At 37.4% G+C, this 22,499-nt stretch overlaps 1 protein-coding gene across 1 annotated transcript in view; it reads right to left on the bottom strand.

The window, feature by feature from the left end:
- Window positions 1-22,499, bottom strand: part of PRIMA1 (proline rich membrane anchor 1) — a 66,286-nt gene that overhangs the window by 17,309 nt on the left and 26,478 nt on the right. Inside the window, exon 3 of the mRNA XM_063293717.1 lies at window positions 5,482-5,608. Within this exon, the coding sequence (XP_063149787.1) occupies window positions 5,482-5,608 (127 nt within the window). The remainder of the gene's footprint in view (window positions 1-5,481; window positions 5,609-22,499) is intronic.

The following is a 22,499-nucleotide window of genomic DNA, read 5'->3' on the forward strand; positions in this document are numbered from 1 at the left end:
TACACTGCTAAAATGAAGGCACGTTAAGCAAGAATAAAATGGCCTGCTGATCTAATTGGTCTTGGTGCTGGCTAAAATAACACCGTTTGGAATATGATGAACTTACAGTTCGTTGTTCTGTGTTTAACCATCAGCCTCTGCCAACTGGTTTGGGGACTGCTTTCTGCCACAAGAACATGCCCCTCTTAACCAAAATCAGTGCAGGCCTTTCTCTGTATTTTTTTGCTTCCAGACACACAGTGGAAAGTCCAACCAGGCAGAAGGCTACCCAGGGGTAGCAATGCTGTGGAATGTCTTTGTTTTTGAAGTCTTTAAGGAATGTCTGCCTTCTGCCACTCCAAAGTGTCTACTCCTTCCAAAGAAACACACAGCTCTCTGTCATAGGAACTCTCTTCCAAATGGCCTGGTATAGGCCCCAAGGCTTCTGGTAACTCGCAATCCCCTTTTCTGCAACCTCTGCTATGGCCCCATCACCAGTACTGCCACAGATTCCCATCAGTTTGAAAGCAGAAACACACAGAAAGCCAGGGCAGACCCTAAAATAGATGTACACAGTTTGAACAACAAAGGGGAAACCCGAGCATGGGAAAATTCTGATCCCACCCATGTGAGTGATAAGATCTGCCCCCTGTGATCCTTCCATTCCCCCCAAATATTAAATCTAGTTCTGGCCACCAAAAAGTTGCCTTTCCCTGGGCTAAAGGAGCGCTGGGTTCTCTTTTTAAAATGTGTACCTCTGAAGGAAAGGGAGCTCTGTTTCACAGAGTGCATAAGAGGAAGGCTTTCTATGTGCTGATATACTGCCCACAGACTTTTTGTGTGTGTGTGTATGAAAACAAGATGAACAAGAGTTTTTATTCTCCAGTCTATATGTTCCCAAGAGAATAAAAAGACACAAAAGGTTGAGCTACCACAATTTGTACAGACAGCAAATAAAGATTTGACAGCATCTTGATACCTAATATAGAATGATGAGCTTCACTATGGAGCAAGGCCAGTCTTCCCTATCATACAGTAGTGACTTCCAGATATGTAACACCCCTTTTACACATATCTGACACATAACACCCATCATTCTTAGCTAGCTTTGAGGGCAACACATTGCAAAATTAGGCTGATAAGTATATCATCTTGCTCAGATATCTGCGCTTATATGAAAATAACCTATTACAAGCTTGCCTTTCCTTTTACATAGCCCCCCCCTTTTAAAAATGTTTAATAAGATTACAACTAGACTAACACAAAAAAAAGGAAAGAAGCTCCACAATTTTAGAGAGCTATTAGACAACCCATGACCCATTGGCTCATTGTTTCAGAGGCATTTCCTTACCTAAACAGAGAAACAGAATGACCACGGGTGGGCAAAAAAGCAGCGGGAGTAACTTCCAACTTCCTGCCAGCTTCTCCATTGAGTTTCTTTGTTCCCCCTTGAGTTTCCTTGTGGGAAACTGGCAGGAAGCATCAGAAATCATCCCTCCCTCCCCCCTTCCTTTTTCCCCTTCCCTCCTTCCCTTTCTTCCCTCCTTCCCTTCATTCCTTCCTTCCTGTTTCTTCCTTCCCTCCATCCCTTCTGGTTCCTTCCTTCCTTCTTTCCTCCCTCCCCCCTCCCTCCCTCCCTCCCTCCCTCTTCCTTCCTCACCCGTGCACCCTCCCTCAATCCAACTGCACTCGCACTGTGCCAGTCACTTGCACACCCCTGCACACCTTCCCTGACCTGCACTGTGCCTCTTGCACACCCCTGCACACTGTCCCCAACCCTTGCCGTGCCACTTGCGCACCTGGTCTCTCCCTCCCCCACCCGGCAGCAGCCACTTACCTGCCTTGGACTTGCAACTTCCTGCTGGCTTCCCCACTGACTTTGCTTGTGGGGAGCTGGCAGGGATTGTTGGCAATCACGATCAAGTTTAGACTTCCTGCTGGCTTCCCCACTGACTTGTGGGAAACTCTCAGGGAGTGTTGGAAATCATAATCACTTGACTGCAGCTGACTGCAGCAGGGCAGCAGCGTGGAAGTGGCAGCAATGCGGTGGTGCTGAAGCAGCCAGAACTTCACCAAATTTCAGGATGGGATTTTGGATGCATTCTGTAAACACATTCTGTAAGTTAGCCCATTTGAGGTACCTTGATTGAAAAACTGTTGCCCTATGATGCACCGTTTCACCCAATTACAGACAGACAAACAGACACAAGAGTTTTAGTAGTATATAGATTCTCTGCCTGGCTTGTGTAATTCTTTTGATCATATAATTTGTATGCTGCTTGTTTTTTAGACATAAATTGTTTCTGTTCCTAAGCATTAACATTGATTGACATTAATTTAATGGATGAAAACAAGAGGTTTGATTCTGAATTTTAGTAATTCTAATGTTGTGCAATGAGAAAACAGATTGCCAGGTTGCAACTCAAAGATTCTCTCTGGCCTTTGCAGTGATTGATTATGTAGAAGGCACCACATTCATAATGATTACTACCCATTCTTGAGCGTTCTGCTGTGTGGTATACTTGGAATTCTGCTTGCAGAACGGAGTAAGAAGCAAAGAAAACTGTATGGACACATCCATGTAGTCTTCTTGGCAGCAATACAGAAGTGGATTGTCATGGCTTTCTAGCCTACAGCCGTGGAATTCCAAATACCAACCAAGTCATGTTTCAGCTTTTCAAGAACAGCCCAGGTTGGCAGCAGAAGATAGGTAAAAGGGCGAGGGGAAGGGAAGGATGAGGGGGGAAAATGCTGCTCCTAGGCCTTTCTCTTTAAAGGAGAGTGACTCTCCATCTGTAAGCTGACAAACCCACTAAGAATCACAGAATTACCAAGGACCAAAAGGTAATCTTGACTCCCAAATAGGGTTTGCCTCTCATTAAACAGGGAAATGATATATCAACTGCCAACTTTTTATTTTACTTATTTTCATATGACAAACAGATCAGCTGCAATTGCAGAAAGACATTAAATTGTAACAGATTTGAAAAAGGCTGTTGCATGTGTTGGATTCACTTCATCTGAGTCCAAATTATGAAAAGCTAGAACAGTCATCAGTATTTTCAACATAAGTTTGCACTATATGTGACCACCTGGCAAAAAACATTTCCTGCATCAGTCACGGTCTTCTTAAAGTATAAGAAGGACACCCATTTGTTCTGCAGATATCAGATTGCATTGTCTATTTAAAATACAAATTTTATAAATCACTTTTGTATGTACAGTATTCATGAGCCAATTTTTAGAGGATTTTACTTAGATGCATCTTCAGTAACATAAAGGCAAGGTGGAAGAGAACAATCGAAATATGGATAAATTTCTCAGACAAGAGAAAACTGGTTCTTGCTAGGTTTAAAATCATCTGAAGCACAGTATATTAACTAAACCCTAAATTTTAAAATAAGATGAAAATATCTGATGTGGTTCAATGCCATAGCAAGGCACTTAAGCCTAATCTTATGATGTGTTGTATAAAAAACTGCCTCACAAAATGAGCTCAAAACTTAATTATCTATAGGAATTTCCATTGCAATTTTTTTTTTAAAAAATCATGCATTCTCTTTTTTATATTAAAAACCCCATTCACTCTGTTTTCAAATTGCAACAGCAAGCAGTGATCCACAGACATATAGGCTTAAACCCTATTATGGGTCTACCCAAAGGTATAGTCTAAGACCCAACTTTAGCTTATCAGCTCAACATACAACATTCTAGTTCATTCCAAAGCAATCAGCTGACACCTAGATAAACTACAGCTATCTCCTTATCAATCTAATAATTCAAACACAACTAGAATTTAATGACAGGAAAAGAATAACACCCTCCCAATGAGCAATCCCCTGACACAGCCATCAATACTACCAATCACACAGGTAGCAACCAACACACAGATGAAAGACAGATCTACCACCTTAACAATCAAATAGATGATCTATTACCAACAAGGCATCAGTCATTTGCAAAAAAAATATCTACCCGTAGGACTTTTCCATCCAAGCACAGGCAAAGTAGGCAAGTAAGAATATATAATCCCACCAAACAATGAATCTCACTTCTCTAAAATTTCTGCACTGATGTTACCTAGTAGGGTAATGAAATATCTGCATCCCAAAAATCAATTACAAGAATTCCAACAATACAACATGCCAACCCTGAGCTACACATATTCACTTCCTCATAATGTTAATTTAAACCAGACCTGGGCAACTATGGTTCACGTGTTCCATATTGTCCCTGTAGCAGGTCTTAATTGCTTTATAAAAACCCAAGTGAATCAATATTCTGAGGTAATATTATTCCAGAAAAGAGCTGGACACTAAAATTGGCTGCAAAATAGTTGAACTGCAGTGGTATCTCTCCCTTCCCCAAATAATCTAATGTCTCCAACTCAAAGCCCACAGAACACTTTCCTAATCTTAACTGGGTCCAGTCTCTGGCTTTGTCCCAGACAGTGCTACAGGAAGAAGAAATTGGATCTGCAGGAGATGGACTACCACTAAACAGTCTGAATATAGAATACTATTCTGGCAGAATAAGATGTGGTCTATTCTAGGGTGAAAAAAGGTAGGTAAGAATGTACTGTAAGGTATGGTTTCTAACCTTCTCTAAGAATTCTGGCTGCTATATAAATAGAGAGCAACAACTCAAATTACACTTCATTTGTAACATCACGGACATGCTAATTTTGTGTGCAAGTGGGAAATATAAATGCATACACATTTCTAATGTATGATTTCCCAGCTACAGGGTACAGGTAGAATTGCATAATTCATTGAAGGGCCCTTCCTCTAAGCCTGGCTCTTACACAACCTAAGTGGCACTCGACTCTTGTAACATAGCACCTGCTCCACTATTCTGTAAGAACGCCCAGGCTGCATGGGAGCAGCCCATGCTGTGTCTCTCCTCCTGCCAGTATCAACCATTTAGAGCAGTGTTTCTCAACCTCAGCAACTTTAAGGTGGGTGGACTTCAACTCCCAGAATTCCCCAGCCAGCTCTGCTCAAGCGGTTGATGCTGGCATACGAAAAACCCAAACTGTACATCTCTCCCAAACAGTCCAGTGACCAAGCCTGCAGCTTCTTCCCCCAGGGCTCGGTGTTCTCATTCTATCTGGCCAAAGTCCCCCTGAAATCAATAGCTCTGTGTTTGTTTTTCGGTCAGAAGTAGTGGCAGAGCCAATGGAGGACTTCTGTGTGCAATGAGTAGATTCAGAAATTGTAACTACTGTATCCTTTTTAGAGAACTGTACAATCTCTAAAAGATTCTTATCCATGCAACTCAGTTAGCATTTCGTTTGAGTGTTGTGAATCCAGCCATCTAAATTTTGCTTTTTGGCTCAACATGCTGATTATATCCAGCTAATTGTGGCTCACAGCTGTTAACCAAGGCAGGTTTAACATGCTATCTGAACCCATTTACAACAGTCCAGTATCTACATGCTGGTATATTCAGGAAAGAGCTCATCTTGTAGCATCAGGTTTGAATATGCTAACAAAGACTTACCTTTTTATGGCTTTGTAGCAAATGATGAAAACTAGAAAGAGGAACACTGGTATGGCACAACACGCTGCAATAATTATAGCCGGACTTGGCCAGGGCGCTCCAGCAGGACAAATAGGAATGGTGGGAGCTGTAAAAGATAACACACTCAGTTGAGTCCTACCAAACACAAAGTTTATGAACTGAGGAGCTCTTTTAACCCAGAATGAGAAGGAAATTACCAAGAAACTCAGTTTATACCATAGGACATTCTCCACTACCTCAAGTAATATATTCTGCTGTGCTTTCCCACTAAATACTATAATTCAGCAGTAGCCAACAGGCTCATATAAAGCTGCCTTAAATTCTCACTGGTCCATGCAATTCAGTGTTATTAACATTTAATTTGAGTGTTGTGTGGATCCAGCCACTGTGGTTTATAAATTTTGGTTTTTTTGGCTTAACATGCTGAGTATATCCAGCTAAGTATGGCTCACAACTGTTAACCAAATCAGGCTTAACATGATACGTGAACCCATTTACAGTAGCTTTGCTGGGTTTTAGGCAAGGACCTTTCCAAGATCTAGCTAGAGACACCAATGCTTTCTGCAAACAAAGCAGATGCTCTACCACTGAGCTAAAGGCTTCTCTCTAGCTTTTAAGACACTTGAGATGAAGATCAGGAATTAAAATGACTTAACATGGATGGAAGCCACTATCTCTTGGCAGTTGCCAATCAACCAGTCTTTGTTTTACCAAGTAAAATGCATGCTGCTGTGTCAATATATTAAACTCAATTAAGGAAAGTGTATATAAAATATAAATTTCAAACCCTGTAATCACTGGCCTGTTATAATAACCTTGCATGAAGACTTCTTTACAGTAGTTCTAGGGATAGTCCCTCCCACTCCAACTCCCAAAACTCCTTTTAGTTCATAAGGATTATTTTCCTTTTGTCACTTTCTAAAGCAACTGTAATTTAGGTTTTAAAAAGCATATATACAATGAAGTGGGGTTAGCCATAAAAATACATTGGTACTGATAATAATTAAAAATTAGATTATTTCTATTTCATCCTATCACAGAGCTCTAAGTGGAATAAACTTGGCTACTGAATTTAGTCCTTACCAATATATGATAATTAATGTAGTTAATTAGACAGCCAGTTGCCTAAAGCACAATATAGGCCTTTATAACTAATAGGAGATTTGAATCCAAGACTTCCCAAGTCAAACCCAATTCATGAACTAATGTAATACAAATATATTCAAAATTAACCTGAGTTCAGTGGGGAATATTTTCAGGCAAGCGTGTATAATAAGTCTTTACACAGCATATAGAATTTGTTGCCCAAACAGAATTTAATTTATTGTGATTAGGCTATATAATTTACATTATGTTAAATACTAATCTGATGGATTAGAAGTGGATACTAATAGTGGATTAGATTAATGAAGTTAAATTAGTATTTAACTTCTGGATATTTATTCAGTTACTGGAGAGGGCAATAGTCATTGTGTTCTGTCTGTGGGCTGCCTTTTTTTTCATAAATTTTATTAAAGATTTTAGTTACAATACTGTCTGTGGCCTTCCAAGAGTCATCTGGTTGGATAGCCTAAGATGCAGGATGCTGTGTTAGATAGGTCTTTGGCCTGATCTTATAGGATTACAGTCTTGAACAGGAATCCTATACATCAGCAGTAAGAAACTGCTGCCCACCAGTTATTTTAGATAGAATCCCCACATCTCCAACACCTGAGAGTCGCTCTTCGAGTGAGATGGGCAGGGACAAAATTCGAAATATAAATAAATAAATATAAATATAGGTCTGGCCATGCTGGCTAGGTCTGATAGGGTCTGAAATCCAAAGCAAGGAGATTGCCACGTTGCCTATCCACTGCTTCTGATGCACAACGTTACAATGGAGTCAGTGGAGCTTACCTGTGGTCAAAGTTCTAAGAACATTCTTTTATGGTCTGATTTCTTTTTTACTTCACAGAGATACAAAATATTGACTACAGCAGCATAGCTGGGAATACAAGAAAACATCCCACACACTATTCTAGCTAGAGAAAGATTCTTATACAGGTATAAGGGAATAAAAGCTATTGGTCAAATTTTTAGCATTACCCTGGATTACACTTATATAAATATGGTTTATAATTTAAGGTACTGTAGAGATGTAAAATTTCCACAAATTTTGAAGCAGTGGGGGAAAAACATCTTATGAGGTTTTGCTTTGTTTTTTTAAAAAGCCAGGGAAGTTAAACATGCATTGCTTATTTTTAAGCATCCTTTAATCACTTATTTTATGAAATGCATTATGTAAACTTGGTTTGCTTATCAAAGTATGTACATAGATATGAAAATTATAGCTTATGTAGGTAATTTATGGCTTGAATTTACTTTGCAATGTTTTAATTTAAGGAATGTAGCTTTAATACAAAAAATTGACACTGCAGATGTAAGAAACAATCAACATTGTACTTAAAGGAAGGAAGATGCCTGATAGATACATTAGATAGAAAGCATTAATTTTCAGGGAGAAAAAGGTGTTAAATAAGGCTTAGATATACATATTTTGCCACATGTACAGCTGTCCGAGCAATTTCATTTTCTGAAATTAAAGTATAGCAGCTTCTTTCTTTTAATCATTTCTGTTATTTCAACGGCTTTTAGAAATGAAATATTTGCCTTTATTGAAACAAACTTTCTACTCCTTGACTTGTAAGTTTATTTCTTGATTTGGTATATTTCAAAGGCATACCAATTTCTTTCACATCTTAATTCTTTTCTGTATCATTTAATTAGAACATATTCATATTTCAATTTTTCTAAAATAAAATTAGATTTTAGGAGGAAAAAAACACTCTTTTTCCTGCCTTTTTTAAAGCCATGCCTTCACACTTTTGAGGGGGTGAAGTCTTCAGTTTTCTAATCATAATACCTTTAATTCATTGCTCTCAGACCAATTTACGTGCAGATTACCCCAAAGTATTTCCATAACGATTACTTGAAAAAGGCTTGAAAGATACTGCATGGTGCAAAGTGAGGGTTTGATCCTGTATATCCTTGGACCAGTCTTTATCCCTTTCCCTAATCCAAATTATTTTACTTGCAGCTATCCTGGTATGCTGTGGGCTATTGTAAATAACAGATGGTATAGGAGCCATGGACTCAGGTATTTGTCATTATTTGGTAGATGCTGAGGAAATAAAATGTACTTTTTAAAAAACTCATCCATGAAGTTATGAGCAAATGTGTTGTTGCTAAATGCAATATTGTTTTATTTTTCCACAGCATATATGAAAAACAAGTTGCATTTTTCCTGAACAAATGAATCAATTTTCCATTTATTTTTACTACCTGATCAGACCAAAGGCAAGTTCTTCAGGAAGTCAGCTATGTAGGGCCCCTTAAGACAAAGGGGGCAGTGAAAGACCATGGCAGCTTCCACAACATTATTGGGTGCTGCTGTGGCATAAAGAAGGTTGCATGGTTGCATAGCACCAAGTCATTACTGTCTATGACAAACAGTGATATTATTGTCTGCCCCTGTTCAAGGCAAAGATAATATCTTATTTGTAACATGATGCATACACAATAAAAAGTTTGTTTCAAAACAGCACAACTCATATATTTGGACAACTTTAAGCAGGATTTTTTGGGGGGGGGGATTATAATTGGCATATTATTGTTATTATAACTGCTGTTGTTGTCTAAATGTTCTATAAGCCAAATAAAAAGACAAAGCCCCATCTGAATATCCACTGTCTAAGAAAAGAATTCAGCATTAAAGAAAGAATGGATTTTTAATGGTATTAGTGAGGATCCATTTCATTGTATGTGTCTTATGAAGTATTCATGAATGCACTTCAGTGACTCCTTGGCATATCCAGAATGTCATCACATCAGCTTCGCTTCATTGTTCCTGACCCTTAGAAGTGCAGCTGGCAACACCTGAGCAGTCATGAAAGACATGGAGAATGGAATCAAATTTTATAGCAAGAGGAAAGACTGATAACAGCATTCAGATTTTAGACACGTGGGCCACAATCAACAATCCTTCACAGGACACTGGATTGGAACGATTATTTGTGAAAACACAGATCACAGTTAGGCACTCAGAAAAGCTTGCTTCTCTGCTAGCCAGAGGCCTATCTGGAAAATAATAGGTTCTCAAACCAAACAGATTTGTAGAGGGAATGACAAACTGTGCAGTCAATTTTGTGTATTTTACAAAAAGGTAAAGGTAAATCATTCCTCAAGCTGAGCTTTATTCCTAGTGACAATGAGGGCATGTAGTTGAAGTTTTCTCAGTAAAAAAGGAACAGCTATGCCAGCTGCTTTCTTCCTAGATATTCCTAAAGACTTCCCAAAGCTAAACAGGACTAGATTATTTTACCATCTGTTGTGACAATACTTTATACACAATTTAAACATAACAGGAAAAATATTTATAGTGGTATCATTTTGTGTTCTCTTATTAGAGAAATCCCTCTTTCACAAGGATTGCAATCTTTCTTTTAAAGTAATTACAGAGATACAGTAGACTCTCAGTTAACTGGCACCCATGGGGATTGGTAGACGCCAGATAAATGTAGTTTCTGGTTGCTTGAGAGTTACTATTAAATTTTATTTAAAGTATTATTTATTTGATTTTTTTGCCGGTTGCTTGAGAGTGAGTTCTGGTTAACTGAGAGTCTACTGTACTATTGATTTGATTTTTTTTTGCTGGTTGCTTGAGAGTGCCCGTTGCTTGAGTTCTGGTTAACTGAGAGTCTACTGTACATTGGGCAGAACCATCACACATCCAAACTTCTCTTCAATAAAGTTCATTTTCAAAATGCCTAAACCTGCTTTTTCAGCATGGATGTAGAGCAATGAATTTTGTAAAATTGTTGATTTTATATACTGTAAAATTACTGTTCTTTTAATCTTTCTGAGGGATTTATGTAAATCCCTAGTAGCCACCCAGAGTCATTGGGAGTCAGGTGACATACAAAATTATTGTACTGAGCTCAGTACAATAATTTTGTGTGTTGCTTGACTCCCAATGACTTTGGGTGGCTACTAGGAATTTACATTATTCAATTTCCATGGAAATCCCTCAGAAAGATTAAAATTTTACAGTATATAAAATCAACAATTTTACCAAATTCATTGCTCTCCTTCTATGCTAAAAAGCAGCTTTAGGCATTATGAATATGAGCTTTATTAAAGAGAAGTTTGGATGTGTGATGGTTCTGCCCAATGTATCTCTATAATTACTTTAAAAGAAAGATTATATAATAATTATTATTAGCCTTAAGTGCAGTACAGTAATTTTTCAAAAGTCTATCTGCAGTTGGAAACATTCAGAAACATACCGTGAAAGACCTGACAAGCTAATTCTAATCTATTTATAATCTGGAGATTGTAGTCAGTTAAAACAAATCTCTATTTCTTTAGTTTTCACATATCCATTTCTCATACATTTTGCTACATACTTTTGGCTTTAACAATATTGAGATCATCTTTTCCTAATATCTATCTCCTTACAGATATTTAGTAAGTGCACAAATGGATGCATGCTTTTCTAAAGAAGAGACTAGAGTCTTGCTTGCTAACTGAAAATTAAATTTCTCCCTAGGAGTGCATTCAAGGTTTACATAGATGCACTCAACCATATATAAATAGTTTATGTGCAATTTACATTTTTCAATAATAGATCACACGTTTGGAGATTATGCATACATCTTTGGAGATTAGGCATATCCAAATATAAGTATAAACTCTATGAAAACAAGACTTTAGATATATGGTTGTGAGCACTACCAGTTAAAATTCCAAACTCATCCCTTCACATATACACCATGTACACATGTGTACCATGTACACATGCACCATATACAAAGGGGATTCTAACGCCACACAAGCAGACCAACTCATGTAATGTGAGTTTCCTTGTTTTCCTTTCTTCCACACTGCCTGTGAGCTTACAGATTTGCTTTGGTGGTTCCTCTTTCCTGGTACATATTTGAGAAAAGTGCAAGACAACTACAGGGGTGAAGGTGAGCCCAATTTTCCTGCAATGTTATTTCTTCTGATGGAGGAACATACTCTGATTCAGCCTTCACCTTTATTCAGTCACCATTTTGCCTTGGTTCTTTTTCTCAACTTATTGGTTTGGTTTTTTTTTTCCTTATTCAGATGAAAAGTTTAAATTTATTTATTTATTTATTTTTCAAATTTTGCTACTTCCCATTTCCCCCCTCCCCCCAGAGAAGTGAAATACAGAAAACATTTGATATAAATGTACTTGTACATTGCTTTGTGTAATTCAGGTCATAATATAATCAATCAATCAATCAAACAAAAATAAAATAAAGTAACAATAAAGCAAAAGATATTTCAAGAGGCAAAGCACAGATCTTTTATAACCAATAAATCCACAAAGTTTGGATCAGTAGCCAGCTCTTAATTTGGCAGAAAAAATGACACATGGGCCTCCCTGGAAGAGGGATTCCATAATTGGGGCACCACAGCTAAGACATAATAAAACACAGAAAGTCTCCCTTGGTATGAACAAGAATGAGGAAAAGGAAAATGTTTACCCCTGTCTCTACCCCAAGATGGGAGGAAACAGGGAGAAAGGACATGTTTTATGTGAAGCCTTGGTTCTAGCCCCTACTTCTCTGACTAAAAAAAAAAATCTTGTCTAAAAGCCTGGAGGGCCACTTTCAATCACAGTAGACAATACACAACTAGACAGCTGAGTCCTGACCCATTACATAAGGCAGTTTCTTACAATTATTCTTAAGAGTGATTAATTGACTGATTACTTCGGCTTATATCCCACTCCATTTTCTAAGACTCTGAGTGATTTACAAATCACACCATAAAAGCCTTGATGTGTCACAATTCGGGCAGCACATGTACAACTGCTTAATGGCACCCATGATTAGAAAATGAAAAAGCTGCTTACCCCTGACATACATTCTTTGACTCAGAACTGCAACCCTATGCAGATTCTCCTAAGCAAGTATGAAGTGAACATTCTCCATCATCATTAACTGCGCTGCCATAAGGGGAAATTACTTCCACGTGCCAAATATGAGAACAAAAATTAACAAATGAGTTTTCTAAAATCCAACCATCAATAATAGCCAGCTTCTTATTCCATTAACTACAATCATTCCAATCTCCAATTATTGGTTTCCCAAACTTTGCTGAATCACCGTGATCCACAGGACAGGTAGGCAACATAGTTTAAATCACAGATTGAGGTTTAGCATTGGTATCCTCGGGTTTTTATACTGATTACAACCTTTACCTATAAATCTTTGCTTGAACCTTAAGAATGTATAACTACTGCATATAACTATTACCAAGTAAGCACAGCTGAAAAGTTTGAAAGAGCATCATATTGAGTTAGTTTTCAAACGGATGTTTACAGTTTAAAGGTAAGTTATTTATTTGCGTCTTTTGGTGTACCACCTGAAAACAACAATTAGATAATAGTAAATGTGGATTTCAATTAAGGCAAGCCTTAGGCTTATTTATTTATATTTCTTCAGATCTTACAAATGATCAAATAATTTGAATTATGAGCAAACATGTTGCAGATAGGTGTTTCCCAATTTAGAACTGTTTGCATGCTTCTTAAAACTAGTCCTACTAAACACAGATGGGCTGTTATCCAAGGAAGCATATTTAGAACTGCTCAGTAAAATATTATGGATTGCTGATCCATCAACTAGAGCAGTACCAGCCATTTCACTGCATATAAATGGATGGAGAACCATTCAGAAAACTATATTAGAATAGACTGGAAGCCACACTGGCTATGGATATTCCCTCATAACTGTGAATCAATACACACTATTTATCCTACAGGATCATTAGGAAATTATGCATACCATTCGTTCTGAATATCAAGAAGAACAAACCAGGAAAGCCATAAACCAGTTCCCAACCTGGTGCCCTCCATGTGCATTGGACTACTCTCCCAATAATCCTAGCCAGCATGACTCTGTTGGTTGAATTTAAGGAATTGCAGCTCAATACATCTGGATGGACCCTGATAGGGAAGGCTAAATTAAACTACATATTCTGTCAAGTAACCATGACATTAATTTGGCAGTTCTACTTCCAAACATGTAGCAATATAGTGCTACAATCTTCCTACAAATATGAAGTCATTTATTAAAAGTATACTTTTGACATCCCTTGATTCCATTTTTGTCGGCGCAAGTCCCTTTGGCAGGATCTAAAAATAAATATAATGAATGATACATGGAATTTCACTCTCTTTTTTTAAAGGATAAATGTTATGCTATCTAAAGGTGCCAGACTTACAATCTTAGAGAAAGAACCTCAAAGTTCAGAAAAGAGACATTGCCTGGATAGTAGGGGTGGAAGGGAGGGAGGGAGGAAACAGACAGACAATAAATTACAAACTTATCCCCAAACTATTGATTACATTTCTTAACATTCGATACAATGACTAGTGATTTATCTAATAAATGAGACCCCACAACTTTCAGATGATTTACAAATAATTTATTATCTCTCTTTTGATATTGGCTGAGTGATGTCACAGAATGCTTATAAACATTCTAATTTCTCAAAGAAGTCTCAGCTCATAGAATATTTTAAAATGATGGTATTCTACTCTTATGAAATGCAAAGATTTCCAACAGCTGTCAAGGACGTTCCAGCTGTATAACTAGCTATCTGTTCTTCTTAAAGCCTTACTGTAACTTCTTTGTGGAATACAAAGAAAACTTGTGCCACACACCAAAATACCTGCAGCCTCTTTCACCCTTCTGAGCCTGATCTGCTGAGGGTGAACCATGAACCAGACTGGGAGATAACTACAAGGCAAGTAACTGAAGTTCTGAAACTAAATCCAACACAACACAAATTCAGAAACAAATCCAAATCCTAGGCTCAGGGCCTATTTTAATTTGGCCTGCTCTGTGATGCTGGGGCCCAGTCTGGCACATTTCCTAAATACTTTTAGGCAAAAGATTTTAATACTCTTATTTGTTGAGCAGTCCAGTCTAGGGATATGTTTTATCTTTAAATATCCTGACTCTACCAGTTTGGGAAAATTTGGCTTACAGCAACAGCAGGGCTGGGGAAGGTTTTTTTTTAAAATATTATTTTTACTGTTGCTTTTATTGTTGCCTCCATTTTTATTTTTGCAGTATTTTCCAGTAGGATTCTAATTATGCTGGAAGCAACCTCGAGAAGTGAGTCGCACATATTTTAAAATAAACAAATACACTTTAGTTCCATGGTACAATTCATGAAAAAGTTTCTTCTCCTTTTCAATGTAGTTAAAGTCCTAGGCATCTTTTCACTAATTATGTCGAAATGCACTGGATGATACTGCGGCTGAGAAGCTGAAGAAAGGTAACATGCTGAAACAAGCCCATGTTGTTCAGTTTAAGAAACAGGGAAGATACAAAGCTGCCATCCTTCTCTTTCCTATTTGGATAATACTGGCTTGGTCTGGTCTGGAATATGGTAAATTCTTAAATTATTCTGCAGTTATAGCCATATTTACACAAATCCCTCTTATTAAAGGCTTCCTATGTACTATGCAGCATACATAGAATGTTCCTTAAGTTCAGAGATGAGCAAACAGGGAAGAAGTGTAAACATTAAATTCCCTCAAATAAACTGTTTTCCTCCTTTAAAGGAATGGTATTTACAAACATACAGAGAGAAAAAATAAGTGTACTGTATAAAACTCCAGGGCTCCAGAAGCAACAATAATAGAAATGCTTCCTCCCCCACAACTGTATCAAGCATAATACAAACAGTTTTCAGAAAGGCAGCAGTGTTAGTCTGGTGCAAAACAAATAACAGAGGCTTTTGGTACTTTGAAGACATATTTTTCTGCAACAATAAATCTTTTTTTTTTTGCTTTTTTATTAATTAGTAATTGTTCAAGATATAATGAAGATACATAATGCAGAATTTAAGACTGACAGAACACAAGTCTAAAAAAGAAACAGGAAAAGCTAAACCAATGCAGGAATAAGCAAAAAAGCTTATCAATAAATCTTCCTAAGTCTTCAAGATGCTAGTCTTCATCCTTTTATTGATCTAATGAGCCAGTGTTCTGCTAATAATGTATTATTCTGAACAGCTCAAAGAGTATTTTATTCACTAATTATATTATGATCTAACTTTAGTGACATATACATGGCTCTCCCAGCATGGACATCGAGGTGGAGGAAAGTGACATCATCCACACCATGACATTGCACAGAATATTTGAATTATGTTATTTGCATTGATCATGTCATGTTATGATGCAAATTTCATAATTAACATCATTATGTGATGATGTGAGTGATGGGATCATAGCTTCTCATGGACACCTAAGTCTTCCACCCGTTTTATTCTTATCTATTCAGAAGCATATTCAATAGGACTTTGCTCCCAGGAGATTGTGTATGGGGCCATATTCTAAGGTAGGAAAAGCCCAGATTATATTCCTGGGCTCTCAAATCTAATGGGAGAAGTAAAATGCAGTATTTTTTTCTATTCTACATGCAAAACCTGGAATAACCCTGAGTACATGCATTAGAGTAAGTTGAAAATACTCATCCCTGTCTGCCTTCTTAGACCTAGACTGATAGGTTCACTAATAAATGAAATATTCTTTTTTGAGCAGCATTTTTGAGAAAAATCAAGGTAGCCATGGCAAACTTTCTTCTAAACAGTTTACATATAAAGATGGCGTCTTGAAGCAGCATCTTCATGAAAATATTGACTCTCTAGCCAAAGTATTTAATAGTAACAGAAACATTATATGATTGATCGTCAAAGGCTTAGCAGGACTGGAAAAGGCCCCATAAGAAACAAACTTTTCACATGGGGTAAACTGACATGTGTCAGCTTGTGTGCACATGTTTTAATGGAACTGCTAATTTCTAATGTCAATAGATTTTTTTTTAACAGTGACAATAACAGATTCAAAGGAACAATTTTTGTCAGTTCTGTGGCATGAGAAAATAGGGGTTAATCTTGCCACCTATGACAATTGGTGAGATTAACCTGTTTTTCCTCATGCTATGGTTCTGTCAGACATTATCCTCTTTTCTGCCACTATTTACATTTTTTAACAGCACATATTAAATAGAAGGTTTTATTTAATGTCATATTTAGACTAGACCAGATTTATTTATTTATTTATTTATCAAATTTTGCGACCGCCCATCTCCTCCGGAAAGAGGGACTCTGGGCAGTTTACAACAAAGCTAAAAAATTTAAAATACAGTAAGACCATAAATAATACATAAAGTATAAATATAAATACAAGATATGAGTATAAAATAGAATCCAGATGGCGGTTAAAAGTTCTAATACAATTCATGTATACCTGAGGACCACTTTAAGGCGCCAGTGCATTCCTTGCTGAATCACTGTAAGCACTGGCACACTCAAGCATTCATTCAATGACAGTCAGGAGACCAGGCTCTTTCCACTGTTTTAAAGAAGTGAAATGACCAGTACAAGAAAAAAGCTGCGAATGCCCCATTCCTGCTCAAACCTGCATTTAAAACTACATTCTCTAAATTCCCCTCTACCCCTCTTCCCACTAAAGCATGCAACCCCCCTTCCCATACCAGGAGGCTCCTCTGATGTTTCCTGCTTGCATGGCCTTGGGGTAGCCGATGAATAAGCCCCTAGCCACAACAATTCAGTTCGCACTCCGGTCTGGCCCCCTCTCCCATCTGGCGACATGAAGTCTGTTCACACTGATGAGAGAAGGACGGAAGATGCTCCGATAAGGGGTTCGGTGAACCTTTGATCGGAGACTCTGACACACACTGCCAGCCCGAGTTAGAGAAAATCAGACTATGTGGTTTGATTGTTCATTTCAAGGAATAGGAGGTATGTTTTCCCTCACTCCTGCTAAGAATAGAATACCTTTCCCAGAAATATCCATCAGGTGCCTGCCTACTCTTTTATCTTTTACACACAAGGGGGGGGGGGGGAAGAACAATTTTATTTTGTCAAGCCTTTGGCAATCAATCATATAATGTTTCTATTATTATTATTATTATTATTACTACTACTACTACTACTACTACTTCTATTACTATTACTATTATTATTGCCTTCGAGTCAGTGTTGACTCCTGGTGACTGCCTGGACTAGTCTCTGCACTTTTACAGTAAGCCCTTTGAAGGCCTCAATATAAGAAGAGCACCCAAAAGCCTACAAGGGCAATTCTATGTGCAGACTGCTGGGCCCTGCACATTTTCCAGGCAGCAGGACACCACTCTTGATTGGGCTTGTGTGATTTCGCTTTCTACCCAACAATCCTGATTCAGCCAAGATGGCAGGCAAGAGCAGTTTTTGTTTCCCCAATGGTCACAAACAGGGAGACTTTTAAGAGCCAGGACTCGGTTGGCTGTTTCCTGAAAAATGTATTTTGTCTTATTTGTGATTGATCTGAGTTATAAGGCTGCCTAATCACAAAATAACTCAAGCAGCAAAAATAGGTTTTAAAACAACATAAAAAACTAAATAACATAAACAAAATTTCAGCTCTTCAAGGATTTAACTCTCCCTGCTCTGGTGATGAGGGGCCTGCCACTCCTTCCTCCCCACTTCAGACAGTTTCAACTCACTGTCCAGTTCTGTAGGCAATCTTCCAAAGCAAAACGGATTGACTGGGCAGAAACACGGGACATCATGGTTTTAAACTAATTAAATGGGGCAAATCTGTACAACCTTTAAATTCCCACAAAACTCCCCCCAAAAAAGGGCCCGTATTCACTTTGATTCACATTTTTGGTAAACTTTTAGAATGCCACTTATACCTTGATTCCTATTATAAGTCTATTTGTTGAATTTAAATATGACATAATGTTTTTTTTCCACATTTTTTTAATGCTTGAATCAATAATGAACCTCTGCCAGAACAGTCTGTTCAGGTAGGGGACAATCAGGACAATGGCTTGGATCCTGCTTCGAAGGGGTTAGCCTTATGCCAATTAAGATCCATTTACTGAATAGCTGGACTCAGGCAGTGCTTTGTTCCTGCTGCCAGGAGAGTCTAAAGATTACTTTGGATGGAAATCAGCAGCATCTGACTCATCAATACTTTTCTCTGAAGAATTTGAGCAAAGCAAACAGGCTAGCCATTTTTTTTAATTGAAACATTTTAAACCAAAATGGAATAGTATTGCAAAAAGAAAAAAGAAAACAACTCAAAGCAAGCTAATTGAGGAATTCTATGTAACTATTTAAACAGAGATTGAAAGAACAGAGAAAAATTCATTCCACTCAAGGAAAAGTATAATGAACTCCCGTTTATTTGATCTCTTCCTCCCCCCCTCCCCCCACATGTGTGGCTTCCTTTTAGACGATCTGCACACGTATTTCAAGATACCCAAACAGTGTGCTTTGTGCTGGAATAGCTGCATATACATCAGGAATTCACAATACACAGATATTGGAAGGCGAGGCAACAATGAACTCATGTTGAGAACTATTAAACTTTGTCAAATCCAGGGCATCTTCAAAAAATGAGGAAATAATGAGGGTGAGGACGCATTGATATGCTATATTGTAATATCCCATGAGGATATTCACTTGAGGGAATGATATTAAAGGCCAAACTGAAATACTTTGGCCACATAATGAGAAGACAGGACACCTGGAGAAGATGCTGATGCTAGGGAGAGTGGAGGGCAAAAGGAAGAGGGGCCGACCAAGGGCAAGGTGGATGGATGATATTCTAGAGGTGATGGACTCGTCCCTGGGGGAGCTGGGGATGTTGACGACCGACAGGAAGCTCTGGCGTGGGCTGGTCCATGAAGTCATGAAGAGTTGGAAGCGACTAAACGAATAAACAACAAATACCCCATGGGGTCAGTGATACTATGAGTCAGGGTACAGCGGAGTGCCATGAACAAAAAGAACAAGCAAATCCTTATCCTGAGATTAATAACTCATATTTACTGTACAGCGACCATACATCTTTTATTATAAAGGACAGTCCTTTATTTCAGAATTCTGTCCTTCAGATTAACAGTATTTTTCAAAAACTCATTTTTGTCCTTTATTTTGGTCATTTACCTTTTACTGTACAAGTGGTATCACTTAATGCAGTCTTTCACATTCGTGTGAAAAATATGGAAATTGTCTTTTTAAAATAAATTTACATATACTGCTTGATTTTAGATATTTTTATTAGATGAATGTATTATGAACGTCTTTCAGATTTGCCCCTTTTTCAGGTTTGTCCTTTATTTTTTCCAAGAAATTATGGTCACCGTACTCATATAATATAAATCAAATCACACTTTTGTTCATTTATGTAATAAGAAGTTCTTATACTCTCTTACTGCAGCTACTTTTGATATATAACATTCTGTTCATCACTGAATCTTTGATTTCTGTTATATTATAGCAGTTAAATCGTGAGACAGGGAGAGCTAGAGATTTGAGTATCTCTTGTCATGAGTAAGGATGGGAGCCCCCTGCTCGCCATCCTTACTCATGACATCTCTAACTCTTAAGAGCTCTGGTTTTTGTGTAAGAGAAAGTGTAAGGGAAAGACAATCAGAATGAAGGCTAGAAAATTTATAAAAGCTAAATGTACTAATGAGCAGGAAGTTAAGAGTTCAGACAGCTAGCTAGAAAAGGGACAATGGAGTTGATGTGGGAAAATATAACTAAGCCTAAGATCAGGACAGTGAACGGAAAAGGTATGGAAGAGGAGAACTACACAAGAAATGAGGAAGATAACATAGGTAAACAGTGATTAGCACTATGTTTGGAGGAATTAAGTTGATGAAAAAAGAGAAAATAATGCTTAGATGGGAAGCCAAGTGGCACCAGAAGCTATGAGCAGATGGCCATGCAACAAATAGTTGGGTAATAAACGCTGGAGTATTGATTGAAGAGAGACTTTCTGCAAAGTTAAGATTGGCATAGAATGAGGAATTTTTTTCAGTGTATAAAATTCTCATCACTATCTCATTATCACAGAAGCTATCCCTTTCTGCTACCATCATCTGACATTTTCTCTTTTTCAAAGGCCTTTTGGAGGCCTGCAATTGGAATTCCAAGAAGTAAGAATGCTGGGAAGAGGAAGAAAATTCCTTAAAAATCCCAAGGACCCAAGATGGGTTGCAGTATTTTCCCCTGGTTCAAAAGCAACACCAGCTGCAAGAATTATTTCCAGCTCATTTTCTTTTTATCTCTATTGTATTTTTTAATCTTGTTTTGTTGTGAGCTGCCCAAATCAGTTTGGAGGTGGGCAGTGCCTAAATCAAATAAACTGAATAGTACTGAACTGAATTGAATTGAATTAGGCCAACCCTTCCTTCATCCATCAGAGTTACTACTCTTAGGCCTTTCTAAAATGGGCCTCTTGGGATGGACAACAATTTAAGCTTTCTTTTAGATCATCTGCACACATATTTCAAGGTAAACCCACCAAATAGTACACTTTGTTCTGAAATAGCTGCCAATGCCTTTTTTTAATGTTGGCATTTCTACAAGTACAAATAACTAACAATTTAAGTCCATTATATTGGCTGAAACTGAAGACTTTGAATTCTAAATTCTAAGGACAAAAATGAATTCCTTCTGAAAAAACAAAAACAGGGGAAAATAGTTCAATTATAGTTTACAGATGAGGAATCCTAGCCAATGATCTAATTCCTTTTGGACTGTAATGACTTCATTAATTAACCAAGAGAACATAACAGGCCTTTGCAGAATTCATAGTTCTATAAAGAGCTAAAAATGTATATAGAAAGGAAAAGGCATCCAACAAATAAGGCACTGGTTTGTCTCCACTTACACATTAGCAATTTTTTTCAGCTATGTTTGCCTACTCATTAAATTTTATTATTGCATATATTATTCTTAATGTAAGAATGCTTTTTTTTTTTTTAATGATTATTTTCACTGTAAAAATAGCCACAGGTAACTTCTCCAAGTTGAATCACAGGTCTTGGTACAATGTATTATTAAAATAGCACTTGATGCAGTATGTACAGTACCTATTTCCTTAAAACAATAAAAAATGTTTTAAAATACTATTTTATGCTAATCCAAATGTATGCAAATATAACCTATGCAAGGAAAAATATAACCAATGAAAATACAATATGTATAATTAGCTAAGTTCTCTCTTTTTTACATGGTATATAATTTAATACACAGCATGAGTAAGGACTTCTCTAGTCATTCTATTGCCAGGAAAAGCTCCGTGAGCATGTTGCTATTGCATATGACCCCAAAGTGGGCATAAGCAGTTTCTCTTTTCTCTCTAGCCAAACTGTTTAGGGGCCAAAGAGACAGATGTGGGCAGATCTACCCTTGCTGTTGTCAGTTGTTTTCCATATTGTGTAAAGAAAAGTCTTTATAGGTGTTGGCACTTTCCCCCCTTGAAATGAAGTTGATTGGCTTATTTCTTTAAACTGTCAGTACATAAAATCTTTATCAAGACACTTATTTTCTTCATAATTGAACATCCTGTGGTTATGGCATATGCATGGATAATTAGCTACTTGAAAATAGACTTCACAGCAGAAAAAAAGCAGAAAGGTGCAGATAATGCAAGTAAATGGAATCCAAATTTGGACTATAGGTAGAAAGTCAAAAGCCAGGACTTTTGGATAGCTTTCTTTGAAATACAATATGGCCTATGCACAAGGGTAATTATATAGAGGAAAATAAAGGATCTCCGTGTTCAGAAAATATACTGGCCCACAGAGGAATTATTTAGGCAATGGGAATCACTTGATGAAAACTTGCCCAGAAACACAGGAAGAAAACAAGCAATGCAAAGGGAAAAAAAAAAAAAAAAGATTGCTTCGCAGTTAAATTGGGTTTGTGAGAAATTGAGGGAGGCAGTCCATTTCAAGTCAGCAAAACAAAGAACAATCCAGTAACAAAGCATTGTGAGAAAAGTCAATGCTCTAGATGCCTGAAATTTTATTAATGTTGCTCGTTCTCACACATAAACGCAAATATGCATTAAGGTAGTTTGGAAACATAAGACACAGTTC

The sequence above is a fragment of the Candoia aspera genome, chromosome 1 (assembly GCF_035149785.1).
Source record: "Candoia aspera isolate rCanAsp1 chromosome 1, rCanAsp1.hap2, whole genome shotgun sequence".
NCBI lineage: Eukaryota > Metazoa > Chordata > Lepidosauria > Squamata > Boidae > Candoia > Candoia aspera.